The following is a 24,980-nucleotide window of genomic DNA, read 5'->3' on the forward strand; positions in this document are numbered from 1 at the left end:
CTCCCTTGCTCTCCCCCTCGCTCTCCCCTCGCTCTCCTCCCTCCCTCCAGCTCTCTCCCTCCCTCCCTCCCTCCCTCAAGCTCCCTCCCTCCCTCAAGCTCTCTCTCTCCCTCGCTCTCTCTCCCTCGCTCTCTCTCTCCCTCGCTCTCTCTCTCCCTCGCTCTCTCTCTCCCTCGCTCTCTCTCTCCCTCGCTCTCTTCCCTCGCTCTCTTCCCTCGCTCTCTTCCCTCGCTCTCTTCCCTCGCTCTCCTCCCTCCCTCTAGCTCTCTCCAGCTCCCTCCTCCCTCCAGCTCTCTCCAGCTCCCTCCCTCCCTCCAGCTCTCTCCAGCTCCCTCCCTCCCTCCAGCTCTCTCCAGCTCCCTCCCTCCCTCCAGCTCTCTCCCTCCCTCTCGCCTCCCTCCCTCCCTCCAGCTCTCGCCCTCCCTCCCTCCAGCTCTCGCCCTCCCTCCCTCCAGCTCTCGCCCTCCCTCCCTCCAGCTCTCGCCCTCCCTCCCTCCAGCTCTCGCCCTCCCTCCCTCCAGCTCTCGCCCTCCCTCCCTCCAGCTCGCGCCCTCCCTCCCTCCAGCGCGCGCCCTCCCTCCCTCGCGCGCCCTCCCTCCCTCGCGCGCCCTCCCTCCCTCGCGCGCCCTCCCTCCCTCGCGCGCCCTCCCTCCCTCGCGCGCCCTCCCTCCTCGCGCGCCCTCCCTCCCTCCCTCGCGCGCCCTCCCTCCCTCCCTCGCGCGCCCTCCCTCCCTCCCTCGCGCGCCCTCCCTCCCTCGCGCGCCCTCCCTCCCTCCCTCGCGCGCGCGCCTTCCCTCCCTCGCGCGCCTTCCCTCCCTCCCTCGCTCCCTCGCTCGCTCCTCGCTCCCTCGCTCGCTCCCTCGCTCCCTCGCGCGCTCCCTCCCTCCCTCACTCCCTCCCTCCCTCCCTCCCTCCCTCGCGCCCTCCCTCCCTCCCTCGCGCCCTCCCTCCCTCCCTCCCTCGCGCCCTCCCTCCCTCCCTCCCTCCCTCGCGCCCTCCCTCCCTCGCGCCCTCCCTCGCGCCCTCCCTCGCGCCCTCCCTCCCTCCCTCCCTCGCGCCCTCCCACACTCCCTCACGCGCCCTCCCACCCTCCCTCCCTCCCTCGCGCACTCCCTCCCTCGCGCCCTCGCTCCCTCCCTCCCTCCCTCGCGCCCTCCCTCGCGCCCTCCCACCCCCCTCGCGCCCTCCCTCCCTCCCGCGCCCTCCCTCCCTCGCGCGCCCGCCCTCCCTCCCTCGCGCTCCCTCCCTCCCTCGCGTGCCCTCCCTCCCTCGCGTGCCCTCCCTCGCCCTCCCTCCCTCGCCCTCCCTCCCTCGCCCTCCTCCCTCGCGCGCCCTCCTCCCTCGCCCTCCCTCCCTCCCTCGCCCTCCCTCCCTCCCGCGCCCTCCCTCCCTCGCGCGCGCCCCTTCCTCCCTCCCTCCCGCTCTCTCTCTCTCTCTCTCTCTCTCTCTCTCTCTCTCTCTCTCTCCCTCCCTCGCGCGCCGCTCGCTCTCTCTCTCTCTCTCTCTCTCTCTCTCTCTCCCTCGCGCGCCGCTCGCTCTCTCCCACCCTCCCTCCCTCCCTCTGCCTCCCACCCTCCCTCCCTCCCTCTGCCTCCCACCCTCCCTCCCTCCGCCTCCCACCCTCCCTCCCTCTGCCTCCCACTCCGTCTCCCCCTGACTCCCTCCCTCTGTCTCCCTTGCTCTCTGTCTTTCTCTGCTCCTGTCTCTGTCTCTCTCTGCTCCTGTCTCTGTCTGTCTCTGTCCCTGTGTCTGTCTTGGTCTGTCCCTGCGTCTGTCTTGGTCTGTCCCTGCATCTATCTGTCTGTCCCTGCATCTATCTGTCTCTACCTCTGTCTCTTCCAGTCTGTCCCTGTCCCTGCATCTATCTGTCTCTACCTCTGTCTCTTCCAGTCTGTCCCTGTCTCGCTCTATCGCTGTCTCTACCTCTGTCTCTTCCAGTCTGTCCCTGTCTCGCTCTATCGCTGTCTCTACCTCTGTCTCTTCCAGTCTGTCCCTGTCTCGCTCTATCGCTGTCTCTACCTCTGTCTCTGCCAGTCTGTCCCTGCCTTTATCTAGCTCTGTCTGTCTGTCTGTCTGTCTGTCTGTCTGTCTGTCTGTCTGCCTGCCTCTCTGTCTGTCTGTCTGCCTCTCTGCCTGCCTGTCTGTCTGCCTCTCTGCCTGCCTCTCTGCCTGCCTGCCTGCCTGCCTGCCTGCCTCTCTGCCTGCCTGCCTCTCTGCCTGCCTGCCTCTCTGCCTGCCTGCCTCTCTGCCTGCCTGCCTCTCTGCCTGCCTCTCTGCCTGCCTCTCTGCCTGCCTCTCTGCCTGCCTCTCTGCCTGCCTCTCTGCCTGCCTCTCTGCCTGCCTGTCTGCCTGCCTGCCGATCTGTCTCGGTCTCGATCTGCCTCGGTCTCGATCTGTCTCGGTCTCGATCTGCCTCGGTCTCGATCTGCCTCGGTCTCGATCTGTCTCGATCTGTCTCGGTCTCGATCTGTCTCGATCTGTCTCGGTCTCGATCTGTCTCGATCTGTCTCGGTCTCGATCTGTCTCGATCTGTCTCGGTCTCGATCTGTCTCGATCTGTCTCGATCTGTCTCGGTCTCGATCTGTCTCGATCTGTCTCGGTCTCGATCTGTCTCGGTCTCGATCTGTCTCGATCTGTCTCGATCTGTCTCGATCTGTCTCGGTCTCGATCTGTCTCGATCTGTCTCGATCTGTCTCGGTCTCGGTCTGTCTCGATCTGTCTCGGTCTCGGTCTGTCTCGGTCTGTCTCGATCTGTCTCGGTCTCGATCTGTCTCGGTCTCGATCTGTCTCGGTCTCGATCTGTCTCGGTCTCGATCTGTCTCGGTCTCGATCTGTCTCGGTCTCGATCTGTCTCGGTCTCGATCGGTCTCGATCTGTCTCGGTCTCGATCTGTCTCGGTCTCGATCTGTCTCGATCTCGATCTGTCTCGATCTGTCTCGGTCTCGGTCTGTCTCGGTCTGTCTCGGTCTGTCTCGATCTGTCTCGATCTGTCTCTGTCTCGGTCTGCCTCTCTGCCTGCCTGCCTGCCTCTCTGCCTGCCTGCCTGCCTCTCTGCCTGCCTGCCTGTCTGCCTGTCTGCCTGTCTGCCTGTCTGCCGATCTGTCTCGGTCTCGATCTGTCTCGGTCTCGATCTGTCTCGGTCTCGATCTGTCTCGGTCTCGATCGGTCTCGATCTGTCTCGGTCTCGATCTGTCTCGGTCTCGGTCTCGGTCTCGGTCTCGATCGGTCTCGATCTGTCTCGGTCTCGATCTCGATCGGTCTCGGTCTCGGTCTCGATCGGTCTCGATCTGTCTCGGTCTCGATCGGTCTCGGTCTCGATCGGTCTCGGTCTCGGTCTCGATCGGTCTCGGTCTCGGTCTCGATCGGTCTCGGTCTCGGTCTCGATCGGTCTCGGTCTCGGTCTCGATCGGTCTCGGTCTCGATCGGTCTCGGTCTCGATCGGTCTCGGTCTCGATCGGTCTCGGTCTCGATCGGTCTCGGTCTCGATCGGTCTCGGTCTCGATCTGTCTCGATCTGTCTCGGTCTCGATCGGTCTCGGTCTCGATCGGTCTCGGTCTCGGTCTCGATCGGTCTCGATCTGTCTCGGTCTCGATCGGTCTCGGTCTCGATCTGTCTCGGTCTCGATCTGTCTCGGTCTCGATCTGTCTCGATCTGTCTCGGTCTCGATCTGTCTCGGTCTCGATCTGTCTCGATCTGTCTCGGTCTCGGTCTGTCTCGATCTGTCTCGATCTGTCTCTGTCTCGGTCTGCCTCTCTGCCTGCCCTGCCTGCCTCTCTGCCTGCCTGCCTGCCTCTCTGCCTGCCTGCCTGTCTGCCTGTCTGCCTGTCTGCCGATCTGTCTCGGTCTCGATCTGTCTCGGTCTCGATCTGTCTCGGTCTCGATCTGTCTCGGTCTCGATCGGTCTCGGTCTCGATCGGTCTCGATCTGTCTCGGTCTCGATCTGTCTCGGTCTCGGTCTCGATCGGTCTCGGTCTCGATCGGTCTCGATCGGTCTCGGTCTCGATCGGTCTCGGTCTCGATCGGTCTCGGTCTCGGTCTCGATCGGTCTCGATCTGTCTCGGTCTCGATCGGTCTCGGTCTCGATCGGTCTCGGTCTCGGTCTCGATCGGTCTCGGTCTCGGTCTCGATCGGTCTCGGTCTCGATCGGTCTCGGTCTCGGTCTCGGTCTCGATCGGTCTCGGTCTCGATCGGTCTCGGTCTCGGTCTCGATCGGTCTCGGTCTCGATCGGTCTCGGTCTCGGTCTCGATCTGTCTCGATCTGTCTCGGTCTCGATCGGTCTCGGTCTCGATCTGTCTCGGTCTGTCTCGGTCTCGATCGGTCTCGATCGGTCTCGGTCTCGATCGGTCTCGGTCTCGGTCTCGATCGGTCTCGATCTGTCTCGGTCTCGATCTGTCTCGGTCTCGATCGGTCTCGGTCTCGGTCTCGATCGGTCTCGGTCTCGATCGGTCTCGATCTGTCTCGGTCTCGATCGGTCTCGGTCTCGATCGGTCTCGGTCTCGATCGGTCTCGGTCTCGATCGGTCTCGGTCTCGGTCTCGGTCTCGATCGGTCTCGGTCTCGATCGGTCTCGGTCTCGATCGGTCTCGGTCTCGATCGGTCTCGGTCTCGATCGGTCTCGGTCTCGATCGGTCTCGGTCTCGGTATCGGTCTCGATCGGTCTCGGTCTCGGTCTCGATCGGTCTCGGTCTCGGTCTCGATCGGTCTCGGTCTCGATCGGTCTCGGTCTCGATCGGTCTCGGTCTCGATCGGTCTCGGTCTCGATCTGTCTCGGTCTCGATCGGTCTCGATCTGTCTCGGTCTCGATCTGTCTCGGTCTCGGTCTCGGTCTCGATCGGTCTCGGTCTCGATCGGTCTCGATCGGTCTCGGTCTCGATCGGTCTCGGTCTCGATCGGTCTCGGTCTCGGTCTCGATCGGTCTCGATCTGTCTCGGTCTCGATCGGTCTCGGTCTCGGTCTCGGTCTCGATCGGTCTCGGTCTCGGTCTCGATCGGTCTCGGTCTCGATCGGTCTCGGTCTCGGTCTCGATCGGTCTCGGTCTCGATCGGTCTCGGTCTCGATCGGTCTCGGTCTCGATCGGTCTCGGTCTCGATCTGTCTCGATCTGTCTCGGTCTCGATCGGTCTCGGTCTCGATCTGTCTCGGTCTGTCTCGGTCTCGATCGGTCTCGATCGGTCTCGATCGGTCTCGGTCTCGATCGGTCTCGGTCTCGGTCTCGATCGGTCTCGATCTGTCTCGGTCTCGATCTGTCTCGGTCTCGATCGGTCTCGGTCTCGGTCTCGATCGGTCTCGGTCTCGATCGGTCTCGATCTGTCTCGGTCTCGATCGGTCTCGGTCTCGATCGGTCTCGGTCTCGATCGGTCTCGGTCTCGATCGGTCTCGGTCTCGATCGGTCTCGGTCTCGATCGGTCTCGGTCTCGGTCTCGATCGGTCTCGGTCTCGATCGGTCTCGGTCTCGGTATCGGTCTCGATCGGTCTCGGTCTCGGTCTCGATCGGTCTCGGTCTCGATCGGTCTCGGTCTCGGTCTCGGTCTCGATCGGTCTCGGTCTCGATCGGTCTCGGTCTCGATCGGTCTCGGTCTCGGTCTCGGTCTCGGTCTCGATCGGTCTCGGTCTCGATCGGTCTCGGTCTCGATCGGTCTCGGTCTCGGTCTCGATCGGTCTCGATCTGTCTCGGTCTCGATCGGTCTCGGTCTCGATCGGTCTCGGTCTCGGTCTCGATCGGTCTCGATCTGTCTCGGTCTCGATCGGTCTCGGTCTCGGTCTCGATCGGTCTCGATCTGTCTCGGTCTCGATCTGTCTCGGTCTCGATCGGTCTCGGTCTCGGTCTCGATCGGTCTCGGTCTCGGTCTCGATCGGTCTCGGTCTCGATCGGTCTCGGTCTCGATCGGTCTCGGTCTCGATCGGTCTCGATCGGTCTCGGTCTCGGTCTCGATCGGTCTCGGTCTCGATCGGTCTCGGTCTCGATCGGTCTCGGTCTCGATCGGTCTCGGTCTCGATCGGTCTCGGTCTCGGTCTCGATCGGTCTCGGTCTCGATCGGTCTCGGTCTCGATCGGTCTCGGTCTCGATCGGTCTCGGTCTCGGTCTCGGTCTCGATCGGTCTCGGTCTCGATCGGTCTCGGTCTCGGTCTCGATCGGTCTCGGTCTCGATCGGTCTCGGTCTCGATCGGTCTCGGTCTCGATCGGTCTCGGTCTCGATCGGTCTCGGTCTCGATCGGTCTCGGTCTCGATCGGTCTCGATCTCGATCGGTCTCGATCGGTCTCGGTCTCGATCGGTCTCGGTCTCGATCTGTCTCGGTCTCGATCTGTCTCGGTCTCGATCTGTCTCGGTCTCGATCTGTCTCGGTCTCGGTCTCGGTCTCGATCGGTCTCGATCGGTCTCGGTCTCGATCGGTCTCGGTCTCGATCGGTCTCGGTCTCGATCGGTCTCGATCTCGATCGGTCTCGGTCTCGGTCTCGATCTGTCTCGGTCTCGATCGGTCTCGGTCTCGATCGGTCTCGGTCTCGGTCTCGATCGGTCTCGGTCTCGGTCTCGATCGGTCTCGGTCTCGATCGGTCTCGGTCGGTCTCGGTCTCGATCGGTCTCGGTCTCGGTCTCGATCGGTCTCGGTCTCGATCGGTCTCGGTCTCGATCGGTCTCGATCGGTCTCGGTCTCGATCGGTCTCGGTCTCGATCGGTCTCGGTCTCGATCGGTCTCGGTCTCGGTCTCGATCGGTCTCGGTCTCGATCGGTCTCGGTCTCGATCGGTCTCGGTCTCGATCGGTCTCGGTCTCGGTCTCGATCGGTCTCGGTCTCGATCGGTCTCGGTCTCGATCGGTCTCGGTCTCGGTCTCGATCGGTCTCGGTCTCGATCGGTCTCGGTCTCGATCGGTCTCGGTCTCGGTCTCGATCGGTCTCGGTCTCGATCGGTCTCGGTCTCGGTCTCGATCGGTCTCGGTCTCGATCTCGGTCTCGATCGGTCTCGATCGGTCTCGGTCTCGATCGGTCTCGGTCTCGGTCTCGATCGGTCTCGGTCTCGATCTCGGTCTCGATCGGTCTCGATCGGTCTCGGTCTCGATCGGTCTCGGTCTCGGTGTCGGTCTCGATCGGTCTCGGTCTCGATCGGTCTCGGTCTCGGTCTCGATCGGTCTCGGTCTCGATCGGTCTCGGTCTCGATCGGTCTCGGTCTCGATCGGTCTCGGTCTCGATCGGTCTCGGTCTCGATCGGTCTCGGTCTCGATCGGTCTCGATCGGTCTCGATCGGTCTCGGTCTCGATCGGTCTCGATCGGTCTCGATCGGTCTCGATCGGTCTCGGTCTCGATCGGTCTCGGTCTCGATCGGTCTCGGTCTCGATCTCGGTCTCGGTCTCGGTCTCGATCGGTCTCGGTCTCGGTCTCGATCGGTCTCGGTCTCGATCGGTCTCGGTCTCGATCGGTCTCGGTCTCGATCTCGGTCTCGATCTCGGTCTCGATCGGTCTCGGTCTCGATCTCGGTCTCGGTCTCGGTCTCGATCTCGATCGGTCTCGGTCTCGATCGGTCTCGGTCTCGGTCTCGATCGGTCTCGGTCTCGATCGGTCTCGGTCTCGGTCTCGATCGGTCTCGGTCTCGATCGGTCTCGGTCTCGGTCTCGGTCTCGATCGGTCTCGGTCTCGATCGGTCTCGGTCTCGATCGGTCTCGGTCTCGATCGGTCTCGGTCTCGGTCTCGATCGGTCTCGGTCTCGATCGGTCTCGGTCTCGATCTCGGTCTCGGTCTCGGTCTCGATCTCGGTCTCGATCGGTCTCGGTCTCGATCGGTCTCGGTCTCGGTCTCGATCTCGGTCTCGGTCTCGGTCTCGATCTCGGTCTCGATCGGTCTCGATCGGTCTCGGTCTCGATCGGTCTCGGTCTCGATCGGTCTCGGTCTCGATCGGTCTCGATCGGTCTCGGTCTCGATCGGTCTCGGTCTCGGTCTCGATCGGTCTCGGTCTCGATCGGTCTCGGTCTCGGTCTCGATCGGTCTCGGTCTCGATCGGTCTCGGTCTCGGTCTCGATCGGTCTCGGTCTCGATCGGTCTCGGTCTCGGTCTCGGTCTCGATCGGTCTCGGTCTCGATCGGTCTCGGTCTCGATCGGTCTCGGTCTCGATCGGTCTCGGTCTCGATCGGTCTCGGTCTCGGTCTCGGTCTCGGTCGGTCTCGGTCTCGGTCGGTCTCGGTCTCGATCGGTCTCGGTCTCGATCGGTCTCGGTCTCGATCGGTCTCGGTCTCGATCGGTCTCGGTCTCGATCGGTCTCGGTCTCGATCGGTCTCGGTCTCGATCGGTCTCGGTCTCGATCGGTCTCGGTCTCGATCGGTCTCGGTCTCGATCGGTCTCGGCCTCGATCGGTCTCGGCCTCGGCCTCGGCCTCTGCCTCTGCCTCTGCCTCTGCCTCTGCCTCTGCCTCTGCCTCTGCCTCTGCCTCTGCCTCTGCCTCTGCCTCTGCCTCTGCCTCTGCCTCTGTCTCTGCCTCTATCTGCCTCTGTCTCTGCCTCTATCTGCCTGCCTCTGTCTCTGCCTCTATCTGCCTCCATCTGCCTCTGTCTCTGCCTCTATCTGCCTCTGTCTCTGCCTCTATCTGCCTCTGTCTCTGCCTCCATCTGTCCCTGCCTCTATCTGCCTCTGTCTGCATCTATCGGTCAGTCTGTCCATGTCTCCGTCTGTCTCTGTCCATCTCTGTCTCTGTCTCTCCAGCAGTGCACTCGTACTGTGTCTACACGTCCCAGTCACAAGCCCAGAGACAGCGCACCCCACTCCCCCCTCTCCCTGTGTAATGTAAAAGCCAGCTTGTTTTCTCTCTGAATTTGCTGCTTCGCAGGGTTTGTTTCCCACCACAGGGCCTGGGGTCACATATGTCACTGGCTTTAATTCTGACTCTCACCACCGAGCTGTCAGATCAAAGCACCCCTTTTGCGCCCTACTCTCACACCATGCTGTCCTTTGTCACCCTCTGTCACCCCACCCCTTGTGTGGCAGCTTCTGGGGCGCACACACAGCCACACCGAGTACTTCACAGGTCTGTAAAAGACCATTTACTTGTTAATGAGGCTTTGTTGTATTTCACCTCTTAGTGCCCCTACATCTCCACGCTGACTATCACTGGAATCGCCTGGCCCCCATAGAGCAGAGTCTCTAGAGTCCACGCTGCTGCAACCGGTTATGTTTGCTGACACTCTTCAAAAAAAAGAAAAAAAACACACGTACAATGTCTGCAAGGAAGGCTTGCCCGGCCGCGGGCCGTACTATGAGTACCTGTGCCTTAGAATCATCCCCAGATGTCAGACTGGATCCGGAACTTTTTCAAGCAGTACCCCAGAATGCAGGTAGGTGGCGTAGTTCAGCTCTGCATGGTGTCATCCGCACCGGAAGGGACATGCACTGTCCCGATTTAGACTTCAATTCAGCGTGCTGACCTCAGTTGCTTTCACAACTTTCCACGACAGGAGCAATGAGCCCTGACCACTGGTGTGACAAATAAATCCCTTGAAATGCTGTTCTCTACACCGTAATTGTTCCGCAGAGCAGGGAGGATGGGAGGGTTGGTAAAGGATCTGTGGCTCAATAGTCTCTACCAGATAAGGCATTACCAAAGGTAAGTAATTTGTTCATCTGATAGAGACTTCTAGCTGCAAATTCCGAACCTTAGACTAGATACCTCCCCGGAGGTGGAACTGCAGAACCAATTAGATTTGGAACGAACGGACAAAGTGACCATCACAACTGACCTGACTATCCAGGAAGTAGTGGTTGTTTAACATGTGCAGTGAGGCCCACGTTACTACTGGCCATATGTCCAGGACAGGGACGCCGCTTGCTAACACAGTGGTTGCAGCCCTGGCTCTGGCAGAGTGAGCCCGCCAGCCTCGGGGGCTGGTTCTTGTCAAATGCATAGCAGATCGTAATGCACACAGGACAATCCATAACAAGTTATTTCTCTTCTGTGCTACATTCACTTTGTTTGGTCCCCCACAGCCCAGAAAGAGTTGATCATCCACCCGGAACTCTCTTGTGCAGTCAAGGTAGAACAACAACGCTCCTTTTGAATCCAGGCGGTGTAGACTCTGCTCCTCTTTGGAGAGATGAGGTGGAATAAAGAAAGTGGGCAGGGTGATGTTCTGGCCTATATGGAATGGAGTCACAACCTTCGGATGGAAGGAGGCACGTGTCCTGAGAACATGCTTGTCCAGGTGCGATGAGGGGGTGCCAGTAATTTGCTGACCCTTCTGGCCGAAGTTATGGCCACTAAGAAGGCAGTTTTTAAAGTCAAGAGCCTAAAAGGGCAACTATGGAGAGGCTCGACTTTAGTACACATGAGAAAAGTGAAAACCAAACTGAGGTCCCACTGAGGCATTATTAATGGAGTTGGTATAGGCCTTTAAGGAACCTAGCCACAATGGGTGACTTAAAGAGAGGGTCGATCCGGCAACCGCAAAAATGCAGAGATGGTAGGTAGATAACCTTTAACTGTACCCAGAACAGATCAGTGCTGGGCCAAGGATAATGTAAACTATAGAACTTGAGCTAAGGATGTAGAAAGGGGGTCAGTGTTGCAGATCAGGAGAACTAAGGGAAGAATCTCCCTGTGTGCTGCTGCCTCATAAATTACAAAAAGCCACGGGCAACCAACCACAAACTGACCCTAGCTGTTGATGGATTGGTTCACAGAGCATTTTCCCAGGTTATTCCTTATCTGGTCTATATGTGTTTATAGGCTTTGATGATATTACTAAATTATGGAATTTTATTAAACAGCTTAAGAAAATGTTTACCTGGTCAATTTTGGTACTGTGGTTGGCTATTCACATGTGTTTTAAACTTTTAGTTTGCTTTAGGATGGTGTGAAAGGTATGAGTGCTTTGTGTAGTTTGACTGTGGAGTTGCTATATATTTTCATTTAAGTGTGGGGGCGAGAGTCGTTGTTTATGCATAATCTTTGGCTTTAAAAATAATGTTTACATATATATTTTTGAACAAGTAAAAGAAATAGAGATATTTCTAGTACATAAAGTTGTGAGCCGCTATATTCATTTTTTACTCTGTTTACAGAGCGTATTATTAGGAGGTGGGTTATTTCATTTGTTGCTTGGTTTCTCCCTATCCTGCTCCTAAATCGGGTTCCTTTGGGGAACCTCTTTATTTTGCATTTGTCAATACAGCCCGCTCTGGTTGGGGAAAAGAGAGTGGTCTGCCACTGATCTAATCGTGGTTCGATAGATACCACTGCAGATCTTTAGCGGTTCCCTCCATGATCTGAACCATGTCAGAGACGTTTCCCTGATCCTCTGCCCACTGGGACTTGAGGTCCCACTTCAGAGCCCGCATATGCAATTGGGCAAGAGTAGCAAGCAGGATGCAGGAGGCCATGAGGCCCAACAGCCTCAAAGGCAGTCATACCGAAATCCAGAATACAAGTTGAAATATCGGAATCATAGCCTGAAAATCCTGGACTTGCCACTCTAGAGGATAGGCTGGAAACTGCAATGTGTCCAGAGCGGCTCAGAAGAAAAGGAAAGTCTAAGAGGGAGTCAAGTGTTACTTCGGCACGTTGATAGTGAACCCCTGCAAAAGCAGGAGGATCACTGTAGTCGGACGACTGCATGGGGTAAGCCCGCCATTAACAGCCCATCGTCGAGGTAAGGGGAAAACTAGAATACCCACCATCCACAGATGAGCTGCAACCTCCGTCAACACTTTCGTGAACACCTGAGGGGTCCTGGTAAGGCCTTAAAGGAGAATGGCTAACTCACAGTACTCTTGGCCCACCGTGAACCGCAGGTAACATCTGTGGGCAGGGAGGAATTAATAACAGTAACTGCACTGGCATTTGCCCCTGAAGGACAAACCTACTTTAAGAATTGATAGGCATGACCAAGGAAAAATAGGCTACACACAAGTAATAAATGAGGGTAAATGTAATGCAACTTGCCAGGTTACAGGCTTAGGTGCTAAAGACTCACCACTGAAACTGACAGGAGGGGTGGAAATTAAATCTAAGACATCACTGTGGGTCAAGCCCAGAATGCCGGGAGTGAATGGTCTAGCAGAACTAAAGGGTGAGATGACATGGGTATAACCACATTGGGTGATGTCTAGCATTATATACGTTTCATAACTGATACATGCTGCAGAGTTTCGAAACATTTAAGTCACCTGCAATTTAAGCATGCACTGGCTTCTCGAATCAAGGAAGTGATGGGCATGCTCGAATAATTATTATCCGAGGGTTGACTGCTATAAGCTAAAATGGCTAGAAAAGCTGTATCTCAGGCATCCATTACTCTAATGGTCAGTAAGCAAAGGGAACAGGTAGGGCTACTGGGAACAAGATATGTATGTTAATGAAGATGCACTGTAGGATGAGGCACTTATTTATGCCTGGAAGGTGTCAGTGAGGTTGGGTTTCCAATTGGTTCAACTGAAAATATTACTAAGGGTATAATTTAAAAGGGATCTGTGAGAAGTTGGCCTGATGTATGATGTCACTAGTTATAGTGTACACCTTATATCAGTCCAAATACCCTTATGGTGATTGGTTGTAAAGTCAACCTTATAGACCAGCTATCCTAGTGGTAGCATGGACAAGAGCAGTCTTAGGCTAAACTCTGAATGGCATGTGAAGCCAGCTGTGATACCATATATAATCCCTTGAATACCAAATGAAAGGACACCACAACAGATATATATATAAAATAAAGTGTATTTATTCTAAGCAAACCCTCAGCACTCTTTATGAGTTTAGAGGTAAGTACAACACAGTCTTATTAATGCATACAGTAAGTCACACAGGTAAGTAATACAGTTAGGCCCTAGGGGCCACGCAAACCATATACTAAGTAAGTGGTATAAGAACCACTGCCACGGAAATAGAATAGGCCTAGGCCTAGGGAATCGCTGGGGCTACACTACACTAGCGTTAGTTAGGAAGTGGGAGGCCCACGGGATTCGTGTGCAGAGTGGAAACACTCACGCGTAATGCGTAAAAGTCAATAGCAATGTTACAGTTTAGAAATAGATAGATTTAGGACACTTCCGGAGTAGCTAGGAAGTTGAGACTTGAAAACTAGACACTAGGATAGTCACTATCCTGATGAGCACCGGAGTACCCAAGTTACCTAGCCCACAGGCTGCGGGTGCATAGGGGTGAAGATGCGTCGTTTTAGTCGTCGACTCCTATGGATGCCTGAAGAAAGATGCTGACAGGCAGTCAGTGAAGAGTGTCCGGTGGATCCCAAGGCTGGGATCAAGAAGAGAAGAAACCTGCAAGCAGAGGGGACAGAGTCAAGGTCACTAGCCAGTGACCACGTGGAACCAGGAAGGAACCAGGCGATGTCGTGAAGAGTTGCAGGTGAAGGTGAAGCTTGTCGCTGCAGCCAGGAGGACCAGGAAGCGTCGAGGTCGACCAGGACCAGGAGGCGAGCTGTCCCACGAAGGCTCTTGCTGTCGGCGGCGTCGAAGTTGGACTAGGACTCACCAAGCCTTGGCAAGCGGAACCCACGAAGAACAAGGGACTTGCTTCTGGTGCAGACCAGGAAGGTCTGGGGTGCTTCTTCTTTGCAGAGAAGCGGGAGCCAGTCTGGAGGAGCCAAACCAGCGCAGAAGATTTCAGGGAGCGTCGTCACAGAGGCCACTAGCCAGCGGGCAAGCAACCGGACAGACGCGGCAAGCAGGAAAATGCTGAAGGGCCCCACGCAGGACTCGTGGAGTGTGGGGGCTGGTCTTCGGTGCAGATGGTGCTTGGGGTTGGGGCTTCTCAATCCCCGGTGCACAACTCCGAGGGTACCTCAGAAGCTGCGCTGTAAGTTACTAGCCACTTTTCCCAGGTAGCCGGTCCCACGTCGCTCGTCGCCTCCACGGATCTCAGCTCTGCTGCAGATGTGGATGAGGGTCGGAGAAGTCTGGAAATCAAGGCTCTGGTCGGGCTCTGCAGTCGGTTCCTCGTCGAACGTTTCACAAAGCAAAGGGTAGTCACTTGATGGTGCCTGTTTGCACAGGGTAGCCACTCCTTGGCTACAAGGGAGATTCTTCAGTCTTCTTCTTTCGTCGAATGTCGAAGGTCCAGAGTTTCTGTTCAGTTTTGCAGGTTCAGGATAATCTAAAGTCTTGAGGCCCAACTCCCACTCTTATACTAATCTGGGGGGCTGGGATACCTGCTAGGTCACGCCTTATGGGTGGGACCTGGGAGGGGGTGGTTACACCCACTTCCCTTTGTCCAGTTTCGCGCTGGGGCTGGAGTGCCCCAGCGCCGGTTTGAACTGGACTATGTAAGGAACACCTTGTGTGCCCCAGGCATGTCTCATTCCTTTCAGCCCACCCTGCCCCAATACACTAAAGGCTGTCTGGGGAGGTGCTAGCACCTCCCCAAGCAGGAAACCTATTGTCCAGGCCTCCCTGGCTGGGATCACTCCCAGCTGCAGGAGGTCAGACTTGTGTCGTGGCAGCAGCATCCATTTTGTGACGCTGAGGCTTTGGTCAGAGGCTAACAGTTGAAGTATGATTTTAACATGTCTTTCCCTCTAGAAGGGGGGAATAATATTCTCATGTCCAGAAATGGCATGGGGGTATTATTCCCGAGTGTTAGACACCTTACACGACATGTTTTGATAAAGCCAAACCATAGTTACCATAACCGTCTAAGATTATAAGGTACTTTAAGAGTATATGGTAGGCTATATCATAGAACAGCTATCAGGACATGGTTCCGAAAGCTGCAGACAGGCTCAGCTCATGCTAGAGCACCATCTCACATGTTACCAAGCACTCTGCCTCCAGGATTGTCAAGGCCTGCCATAGGAGTGACTGATAGGTACACATGTGTCTATATGTAAGTTAGGTATAGGAATACTACACCTAAGCAAGGGGTGATTACACGACCTTGCCCCAGCTGAGTGATCAGCCAGTTGTGTCAAAATGGAAGGCCAGGCCAGGGGTGGCACAATACATGCTGCAGCCCCTGGTAGGCCTAGGGTACACCTATGCCCTGGGTACCTAGGGTACACTGTACAGGGGCCAATAAGGTGATCCTATCCAAATGGGTTATGCACCTAAAGTACATAGTATTAATTTAGAGAGAGAACAGCAGGGCTGTGGGTCTGATTAGCAGGCCCACAGCCACATCTAAGTCGTAAACCAGTAAAGCAAAAGCAAAAAGTGGGGGTGAACATAGAAAGCAGACCCTACTCTCCTACACAAACCCCCCCCCAAACTTAGGGACATTAAACTAACCTTGACCAGTTGAGTCTTCATGTTCTAAGTGGAAATATCTGGAGAGTCCATCTGCATTGGCATGGTCAGTCCCAGGTCTATGTTCTACTGTGAAGTCCATCCCCTGTAGGGAAATGGACCACCTAAGAAGTTTGGGATTTTCACCCTTCATCTGATTTAGCCACAAGAGGGGCTTATGGTCTGTCTGAATCTTGAAGTGAGTGCCAAACAAGTATGGCCTCAGCTTCTTCAGGGCCCAAACCACAGCAAAGGCCTCCCTCTCAATAGCTGACCAACGTTTCTCTCTAGGGGTCAGCCTTCTACTTATAAAAGCAATGGGCTGGTCTTGACCATCTACATTCAGTTGTGAAAGAACAGCTCCCACACCTAACTCAGAAGCATCTGTCTGGACAATGAACTCTTTGGAGTAGTCTGGACTTTTCAGAATAGGTGCACTGCACATGGCCTGCTTCAGGTCATCAAATGCTTTTTGACAGCTTGCTGTCCACTGAACTTTCTTTGGCATCTTCTTGGAGGTCAAGTCATTAAGTGGTGTCACTATGGACCCATAGTTCTTAACACACTTTCTGTAGTACCCAGACAGGCCCAAGAAAGCTCTGACCTGAGTCTGGGTAGTTGGAGGAGCCCAGTCCTTTATGGTCTGGATCTTGCTCTCCAGTGGTTGAACCTGACCCCCACCAACTAGGTGGCCCAGGTATACAACCTTGCTCTGCCCTATCTGGCACTTAGTGGCCTTGATAGTGAGGCCTGCCTTTTGCAGGGCCTCTAAAACATTCCTCAGGTGGACCAGGTGATCCTCCCAGGTGGAGCTAAAGACAGCGATATCATCAAGATAAGCTGCACAATAATCATCCAACCCAGTAAGGACTTGATTCACCAGCCTTTGGAAAGTGGCAGGTGCATTCTTCAAACCAAAGGGCATTACCACAAATTGATAATGTCCTCCTGGGGTCGAGAAAGCAGTTTTGGCCTTTGCACTCTCAGCTAGTCTGATTTGCCAGTAGCCTGCTGTTAGGTCAAATGTGCTCAAAAACTTAGCAGCTGCCAGTCTGTCAATGAGCTCATCTGCCCTAGGTATTGGGTGGGCATCTGTCCTAGTGACAGCATTGAGACCTCTGTAATCCACGCAAAACCTCATCTCTCTCTTACCATCTTGGGTGTGAGGTTTTGGCACAAGGACTACAGGACTAGCCCAAGGGCTCTCTGAAGGTTCAATGACTCCCAGCTCCAACATCTTTTGTACCTCAACTTTTATGCAGTCCCTGACATGGTCAGGTTGCCTGTAGATTTTACTCTTCACAGGCAGACTGTCACCAGTGTCCACCTCATGGGTGCACCAGTTTGTCTGACTTGGGGTCAGAGAGAACATATGTCTGTAGGCCTGCAGAACTTGTCTGCAGTCCTGTTGCTGATGGACAGTGAGGCTGTCAGAAAAGACCACACCATCAACTGAGCCATCATCAGGGTTCTGAGTCAACAGGTCTGGGAGACGGTCACTCTCTTCCTCCTGCCCCTCATCTGTAGCCATGAGTAGCCCCATGTCTGCCCTGTCAACATATGCCTTCAATCTGTTGACATGAAGCACCCTGTGGGGGCTTCTGGGAGTCCCAAGGTCCACCAAGTAGGTGACTTCTCCCTTTTTCTCAACAATAGTGTGGGGTCCAGACCATTTGTCTTGGAGTGCTGCTGGGGCCACTGGCTCCAACACCCACACTTTCTGCCCTGGCTGGTAAACAGTCAGTACAGCCTTTTGGTCATGCCAAGCTTTTTGGAGTTCTTGGCTTGCCTCAAGGTTTTTAGAAGCCTTCTTCATATACTCTGCCATCCTGGAGCGGAGACCAAGTACATAATCCACTATGTCTAGTTTGGGTTGTCTGAGAGGTCTCTCCCATCCTTCCTTCACCAAACACAGGGGTCCTCTTACAGGATGCCCAAACAAAAGCTCAAAAGGGCTGTAGCCAACCCCCTTTTGTGGGACCTCTCTGTAAGCAAACAGAAGGCAGGGTAAAAGGATGTCCCATCTTCGCCTAAGCTTGTCTGGTAATCCTTTTATCATTCCCTTTAGGGTCTTGTTGAATCTCTCAACAAGCCCATTGCACTGTGGGTGATAGGGTGTGGTGAACTTATAGTTAACACCACACTCCTTCCACATTGCAGTCAAGTATCCTGACATAAAGTTGGCACCTCTGTCAGAAATGACCTCCTTTGGAAAGCCCACTCTGGAGAATACTCCAAGCAGGGCCCTTGCCACAACAGGAGCTGTTGTGGTCCTCAGGGGAATTGCTTCTGGGTACCTGGTGGCATGGTCCACTATCACCAGTATGAATCTGTGCCCAGATGCTGTTGGTGGGTCCATTGGTCCTACAATATCTATGCCCACTCTTTCAAAGGGGACCCCCACCACAGGTAGTGGTATGAGGGGGGCCTTTGTGGTGCCACCTGATTTGCCACTGGCTTGGCAGGTGACACAGGAGCGACAAAACTCCTTAGTATCTTCTGACACATGGGGCCAGTGAAAGTGAGGGACAAGCCTGTCCCATGTCTTGTTCTGGCCTAAATGTCCTGCAAGGGGAATATCATGGGCCAAGGTTAGAAGGAAGCCTCTGAACTTCAGTGGTATGACCAACCTCCTGGATGCACCAGGCTTGGGGTCTCTAGCCTCTGAGTACAGTAGCCCTTCATCCCAATACACTCTATGGGTACCTTGAGCATTCCCTGCAGCCTCAGCAGCAGCCAGCTGTCTGAGGGGTTCAAGAGAGGGGCAGTCTAATTGAGCCTGCCTCAGATCTGCCCTTGAAGGTCCCCCTGTCCCAAGAAACTCAACCTGATCAGGTTCAAGTTCTTCTAGGACAGTTCCTTCAGGGCTCTCAGAATCATCCTCCTGGGAGGGCTGATCCACCACCTGAGGCAGGGGGGAAGGCACAGCCTTAACCCTACTGCTCTTTCTCTTGGATTGTGACTGGTCCATAGTTTCAGGATCCAGCACTTGTTCAGTGTTGCACTTTTTGGCCTGTGACCTGGTCACAGCAAGGACATGTGCATCTATCCCCAGCATTTCTGCATGGGTCCTATACTCCACTTCAGACCAAACTGAAGTTTCAAGATCATTGCCCAGTAAACACTCTACAGGAAGGTCTGAACTAACAACAACTTTCTTGAGGCCAGTTACCCCTCCCCAGGAGAAGTTAACAATAGCCACACTATGGGAGGTAGTGGCATTGCTAGCGTTGGTCACTAGGTAATTCTCACCTAGTATGATCTGTCCAGGGTCCACAAAAGCAGGTGTCACCATTGTGACACTAGCCCCAGTGTCCCTGTAGGCCTGAGCCATTCTTTGGTTGATAAAAGGTGTCTGTCTGTACTTGCCCAGGTTACTGGGGCCTACAGTAGAGGACAAAGCTAAGTCCCCATCACAGATCAGGACAGCCTGAGTAGGTACTCTGACTAGGCCAGAATCCTCCTCAGTTCCCAGGGTTAACCCTACTACACCCTTTTGCTGGGAACCACCACTTACAGCTGAACTAGGGGGTACAGTTGCCTTAGGGGCAATGGTGGCTGGGGGCTTATCCTTTTTGGTGCACTCACTAAACCAATGTGAGGTAGACTTACAATAGTTGCACCATGGTTTCTTTTGGCCTTCCTTCTTCTTATCCTTTTTGGAACCACCCTCCCCCTGAGCCTTTTGGGGGCCTGGTGAAGACTTCTGGTCTTTTTGTTTCTGCTCATTACCCTTCTGGTCTGCCTTTTTCTGATCACCGCCCTGGTTCTGGTTTTTCTGCTTAACTCTAGTCCTGACCCATCTATCTGCCTTCTTTCCCAATTCTTGGGGAGAAGTCAGATCAGAATCAATCAGGTGTTGATGCAATAGCTGGTTTTGACAGTTGTTAAGTATTTGTTCTCTCATGATCAAATTATACAATCCTGTATAGTCCTTAACCTTACTTCCCAATAGCCAGCCTTCCAGAGCCTTAGTGGCACAATCTACAAAGTCAGTCCAGTCCTGAGTCTGTGTCTTCTGGGTATCCCTGAACAACAACCTGTATTGTTCAGTGGTTAGGCCAAACCCATCAATCAGAGCACTCTTCAGGACAGTGTAATTATCTGCATCCTCATCACTAACTGTGAGGAGCTTGTCTCTTCCTTTCTCAGAGAAGGAGAGCCACAAGATAGCTGCCCACTGACTTTGGGGTACCTGCTGTACTTTGCAAGCTCTCTCCAAAGCAGTTATCCATTTGTGGATGTCATCCCCACACTTGTAGGGAGGGACAATCTTGCTCAGGTTTCTATTATCATAGTGCCTGTCTCTATCTCTAGGAATGTTGCTGCCACCAGTGGGTTCTAACCCACTTAACTTTTGTTCTCTAGCCAGAGCAAGCTTTTCTTTGGCAAGGGCAAGTTCTTCCCTCTGAATCCTCAGATTAGCCTCCCTCATTCTGGCTGCATGCTCCTTTCTCTCAGGTGAAGTCATTCCCCTGTGAGAGGAAGCATTAGAGATGTTAGAGACATGGGAGTGGATGGATTCCCTTGAAGGGGATCTGTCCCTCCTGCTTCTCTGTGAATGTCTACTTGTGGGTCTGTATGGGGGGATCCCATGCAAACTCCCATGTAAACTTAAGTTAGCCTGGCTAAGTCTCCTTACTTGGCTCTGGCTGTCTACCTCCCCATCTGAAGCCCCATCTGACTCCTCTGTGGTGGGTAGACCCTCCTCTGTGCCTAGGGCACCTTCCTGTGATGCCCTCTGAGCATCATACTCCTCTAGGAGTTGTCTTAACTGAAGGAGGGTAGGGTTTGCACCCTGTTTTATTCCTCTGGAGGTACACAATTGTCTCATCTCCTGGAATGTTAAGGTATCATACCTAGAGGGGGTCTTCTGCAGACCTGCCCCTCCTGAGAGAGCATCTACTTGATCTCCTCCCAGAGGCATGATCTAGTGAGGGTGTGGTGTGTGCACCTACCTACACTAGTTGTATCTACTAAACCTTTCTAGTAGTTGTAGTCAGGGTGTGTTATTCCCTTCAACCTACAACTACAAAGTCCAGTAGGACTTAAGTATAATAATCTATGTTATATGTACCTAGACAATATCTGTGTGATCTTTCAATTTAGTATCTCAAGATTACAATGGTATTACAACAGCAAGCTCAGATCCCAACCGCTGCTCACCAATGTGAGAAGTTGGCCTGATGTATGATGTCACTAGTTATAGTGTACACCTTATATCAGTCCAAATACCCTTATGGTGACTGGTTGTAAAGTCAACCTTATAGACCAGCTATCCTAGTGGTAGCATGGACAAGAGCAGTCTTAGGCTAAACTCTGAATGGCATGTGAAGCCAGCTGTGATACCATATATAATCCCTTGAATACCAAATGAAAGGACACCACAACAGATATATATATAAAATAAAGTGTATTTATTCTAAGCAAACCCTCAGCACTCTTTATGAGTTTAGAGGTAAGTACAACACAGTCTTATTAATGCATACAGTAAGTCACACAGGTAAGTAATACAGTTAGGCCCTAGGGGCCACGCAAACCATATACTAAGTAAGTGGTATAAGAACCACTGTCACGGAAATAGAATAGGCCTAGGCCTAGGGAATCGCTGGGGCTACACTACACTAGCGTTAGTTAGGAAGTGGGAGGCCCACGGGATTCGTGTGCAGAGTGGAAACACTCACGCGTAATGCGTAAAAGTCAATAGCAATGTTACAGTTTAGAAATAGATAGATTTAGGACACTTCCGGAGTAGCTAGGAAGTTGAGACTTGAAAACTAGACACTAGGATAGTCACTATCCTGATGAGCACCGGAGTACCCAAGTTACCTAGCCCACAGGCTGCGGGTGCATAGGGGTGAAGATGCGTCGTTTTCGTCGTCGACTCCTATGGATGCCTGAAGAAAGATGCTGACAGGCAGTCAGTGAAGAGTGTCCGGTGGATCCCAAGGCTGGGATCAAGAAGAGAAGAAACCTGCAAGCAGAGGGGACAGAGTCAAGGTCACTAGCCAGTGACCACGTGGAACCAGGAAGGAACCAGGCGATGTCGTGAAGAGTTGCAGGTGAAGGTGAAGCTTGTCGCTGCAGCCAGGAGGACCAGGAAGCGTCGAGGTCGACCAGGACCAGGAGGCGAGCTGTCCCACGAAGGCTCTTGCTGTCGGCGGCGTCGAAGTTGGACTAGGACTCACCAAGCCTTGGCAAGCGGAACCCACGAAGAACAAGGGACTTGCTTCTGGTGCAGACCAGGAAGGTCTGGGGTGCTTCTTCTTTGCAGAGAAGCGGGAGCCAGTCTGGAGGAGCCAAACCAGCGCAGAAGATTTCAGGGAGCGTCGTCACAGAGGCCACTAGCCAGCGGGCAAGCAACCGGACAGACGCGGCAAGCAGGAAAATGCTGAAGGGCCCCACGCAGGACTCGTGGAGTGTGGGGGGCTGGTCTTCGGTGCAGATGGTGCTTGGGGTTGGGGCTTCTCAATCCCCGGTGCACAACTCCGAGGGTACCTCAGAAGCTGCGCTGTAAGTTACTAGCCACTTTTCCCAGGTAGCCGGTCCCACGTCGCTCGTCGCCTCCACGGATCTCAGCTCTGCTGCAGATGTGGATGAGGGTCGGAGAAGTCTGGAAATCAAGGCTCTGGTCGGGCTCTGCAGTCGGTTCCTCGTCGAACGTTTCACAAAGCAAAGGGTAGTCACTTGATGGTGCCTGTTTGCACAGGGTAGCCACTCCTTGGCTACAAGGGAGATTCTTCAGTCTTCTTCTTTCGTCGAATGTCGAAGGTCCAGAGTTTCTGTTCAGTTTTGCAGGTTCAGGATAATCTAAAGTCTTGAGGCCCAACTCCCACTCTTATACTAATCTGGGGGGCTGGGATACCTGCTAGGTCACGCCTTATGGGTGGGACCTGGGAGGGGGTGGTTACACCCACTTCCCTTTGTCCAGTTTCGCGCCAGAGCTGGGGCTGGAGTGCCCCAGCGCCGGTTTGAACTGGACTATGCAAGGAACACCTTGTGTGCCCCAGGCATGTCTCATTCCTTTCAGCCCACCCTGCCCCAATACACTAAAGGCTGTCTGGGGAGGTGCTAGCAGGAAACCTATTGTCCAGGCCTCCCTGGCTGGGATCACTCCCAGCTGCAGGAGGTCAGACTTGTGTCGTGGCAGCAGCATCCATTTTGTGATGCTGAGGCTTTGGTCAGAGGCTAACAGTTGAAGTATGATTTTAACATGTCTTTCCCTCTAGAAGGGGGGAATAATATTCTCATGTCCAGAAATGGCATGGGGGTATTATTCCCGAGTGTTAGACACCTTACACGACATGTTTTGATAAAGCCAAACCATAGTTACCATAACCGTCTAAGATTATAAGGTACTTTAAGAGTATATGGTAGGCTATATCATAGAACAGCTATCAGGACATGGTTCCGAAAGCTGCAGACAGGCTCAGCTCATGCTAGAGCACCATCTCACATGTTACCAAGCACTCTGCCTCCAGGATTGTCAAGGCCTGCCATAGGAGTGACTGATAGGTACACATGTGTCTATATGTAAGTTAGGTATAGGAATACTACACCTAAGCAAGGGGTGATTACACGACCTTGCCCCAGCTGAGTGATCAGCCAGTTGTGTCAAAATGGAAGGCCAGGCCAGGGGTGGCACAATACATGCTGCAGCCCCTGGTAGGCCTAGGGTACACCTATGCCCTGGGTACCTAGGGTACACTGTACAGGGGCCAATAAGGTGATCCTATCCAAATGGGTTATGCACCTAAAGTACATAGTATTAATTTAGAGAGAGAACAGCAGGGCTGTGGGTCTGATTAGCAGGCCCACAGCCACATCTAAGTCGTAAACCAGTAAAGCAAAAGCAAAAAGTGGGGGTGAACATAGAAAGCAGACCCTACTCTCCTACAGGATCGACTATGAATATTTCAGTGAACTGAACGTGTAACTTGTTTGCTGGGGTCTGGGCACCGGAGCACTTTGAGGGCTACCGGGGCTGTGGAATTACTGGATGCAGTTTAGAAAAGAATTGGAATCGGTCCTGGGATTAACGTTGTTGCTAACAGAATCTGCTACCCTGCAGGGGAATTGAGCCAAGCAAGGGGCGAACTAATTCCAAAAAAGGTTTATTATTCAAGATCAATTAGGGCAAATGCCGTCTATCCCCACCAACTAATGAGAATGGAGCCGCAAAAGGGATTGGCACATGCTAACTAAGACAGTGGTGAACTGACTAAGATATAAGGGCATGTAGTAGGGATGTGGTCAGTACTACTCCGCTGAACCAATGAAAAATAACTCACAATGCCTAATATTTTAAAATACTTGCTTTATTAATGCTGCTGTTGCTAATCATGAATACATGTGGCGTACTGGCACACTTTTTCTCTTGCATTGCTCTTATGATTAATCACAACTATAATGTATGTATCGCTATCACCCAAGGTCTCCTTTTGAGTTATTATACAGGTAGACTTTTACAAAAAAAAAATTATTTTAAAAAGCATAAGACAAGAGCGAAAAGTTGAGAAGAAAACCCCATTGGGAGACATCGGTCTGCACAACGTGAACTAAAAGAAAATGGTGATCAGCAGTCTCCGATATTGCAGCGTGCATTTTATACAACAAGTAAATGCTTCTAGAAGCTGAAGAATCACAGCCAAATGACCCACGTTGAGAGAGACAAAAGTTGTGAATGGCCTCATGACAAGGAAAACAAATGAGAGGTAACTGAACATATGAGAATATACGCCCAGTGATGCAAAGGTGTCTCAGGACTGCTTCCCACCCATTACCCTCTGCAACAAGTGCCCCAGAACTCGCGTTAAATCATACCTTACACAGAATACATAATTTGTGTGCAACTAAATACACATCTAAGCAGACGGATGAATCTCAAATACTGTGTTGCCAAGCTAGATTTCAAAGAATAAGAAAGCTGTAGCAAACACTGAAAGAGGTGAACATACCGTTTCACAAGTAAGACATCTGGTCTCATTTGTTAATGTTCCCTGGAAGATTTCGTGAACCCAAGTAGGGTCTGGTGTGCTGCTGTTGTTGTTTTCACTGTCAATATTGCCATTTGGAATACGGCCATTTTGTTTCTCTTGTTTTCTTTCTTCTTGCAGAATATCAGCAATGGTGTTTAATAGATAATTTAAGAACTCATGGGCGTCCTGCTGCATGTAGTTATCAAACAACTCTAGAAGAGTAAAAGTTAAAAGATATATTATAAATGCAGAAAGAGATCTAACCAATTTATTAGAACAGAGAAGCAGAAAAAAGGGTGCAAAATTGAGGTATTTACATTAGCTTTATTTTGGGAACAAGGATCAGAAACATATACATGAATAAAAGCTACCAAACTATACAAAAAACATTGTACATTCTTGCTACATACAAACTAATTGGTATAGGAAATACAAGATTTGAAAAAGTAAAGGTCAATGGCATTATTTAGAAAATGTATAAGAAAATGTATCTAGAGAGTAGTTGGCTTGTAGGGCATTCCTTTAGAAACAATTCCTTCTTTCATCCATAGTAACTTGAAATCATCATTATAAAGGGTAAAATACTACAAGGAATGGGAAAGTCACTAAGTCTGGTTTTAATGTGGCAATGCATGCGAATGCATGCACATAAGCTGCCTTCATACAATTGCACATTAGAGCCAGACCTATTGGCTTTGACAGAAGCACACATTCAAATTCTCTGCTGCAAACACTAGTCACTTTTTAAATCCAGACAGTTACTGTTAGAAGTAGCAAAAACTTCTGCGTGC

General features: G+C 53.0%; 1 protein-coding gene across 1 annotated transcript in view; it reads right to left on the bottom strand.

Moving 5' to 3' along the window:
• The window catches only part of USP12 (ubiquitin specific peptidase 12), a 417,457-nt gene that overhangs the window by 114,265 nt on the left and 278,212 nt on the right, over positions 1 to 24,980 (bottom strand). Inside the window, exon 4 of the mRNA XM_085621622.1 lies at positions 24,169 to 24,401. Within this exon, the coding sequence (XP_085477748.1) occupies positions 24,169 to 24,401 (233 nt within the window). The remainder of the gene's footprint in view (positions 1 to 24,168; positions 24,402 to 24,980) is intronic.

Source organism: Triturus cristatus, chromosome 8 (assembly GCF_964204655.1).
Source record: "Triturus cristatus chromosome 8, aTriCri1.1, whole genome shotgun sequence".
Taxonomy (NCBI): Eukaryota; Metazoa; Chordata; class Amphibia; order Caudata; family Salamandridae; genus Triturus; species Triturus cristatus.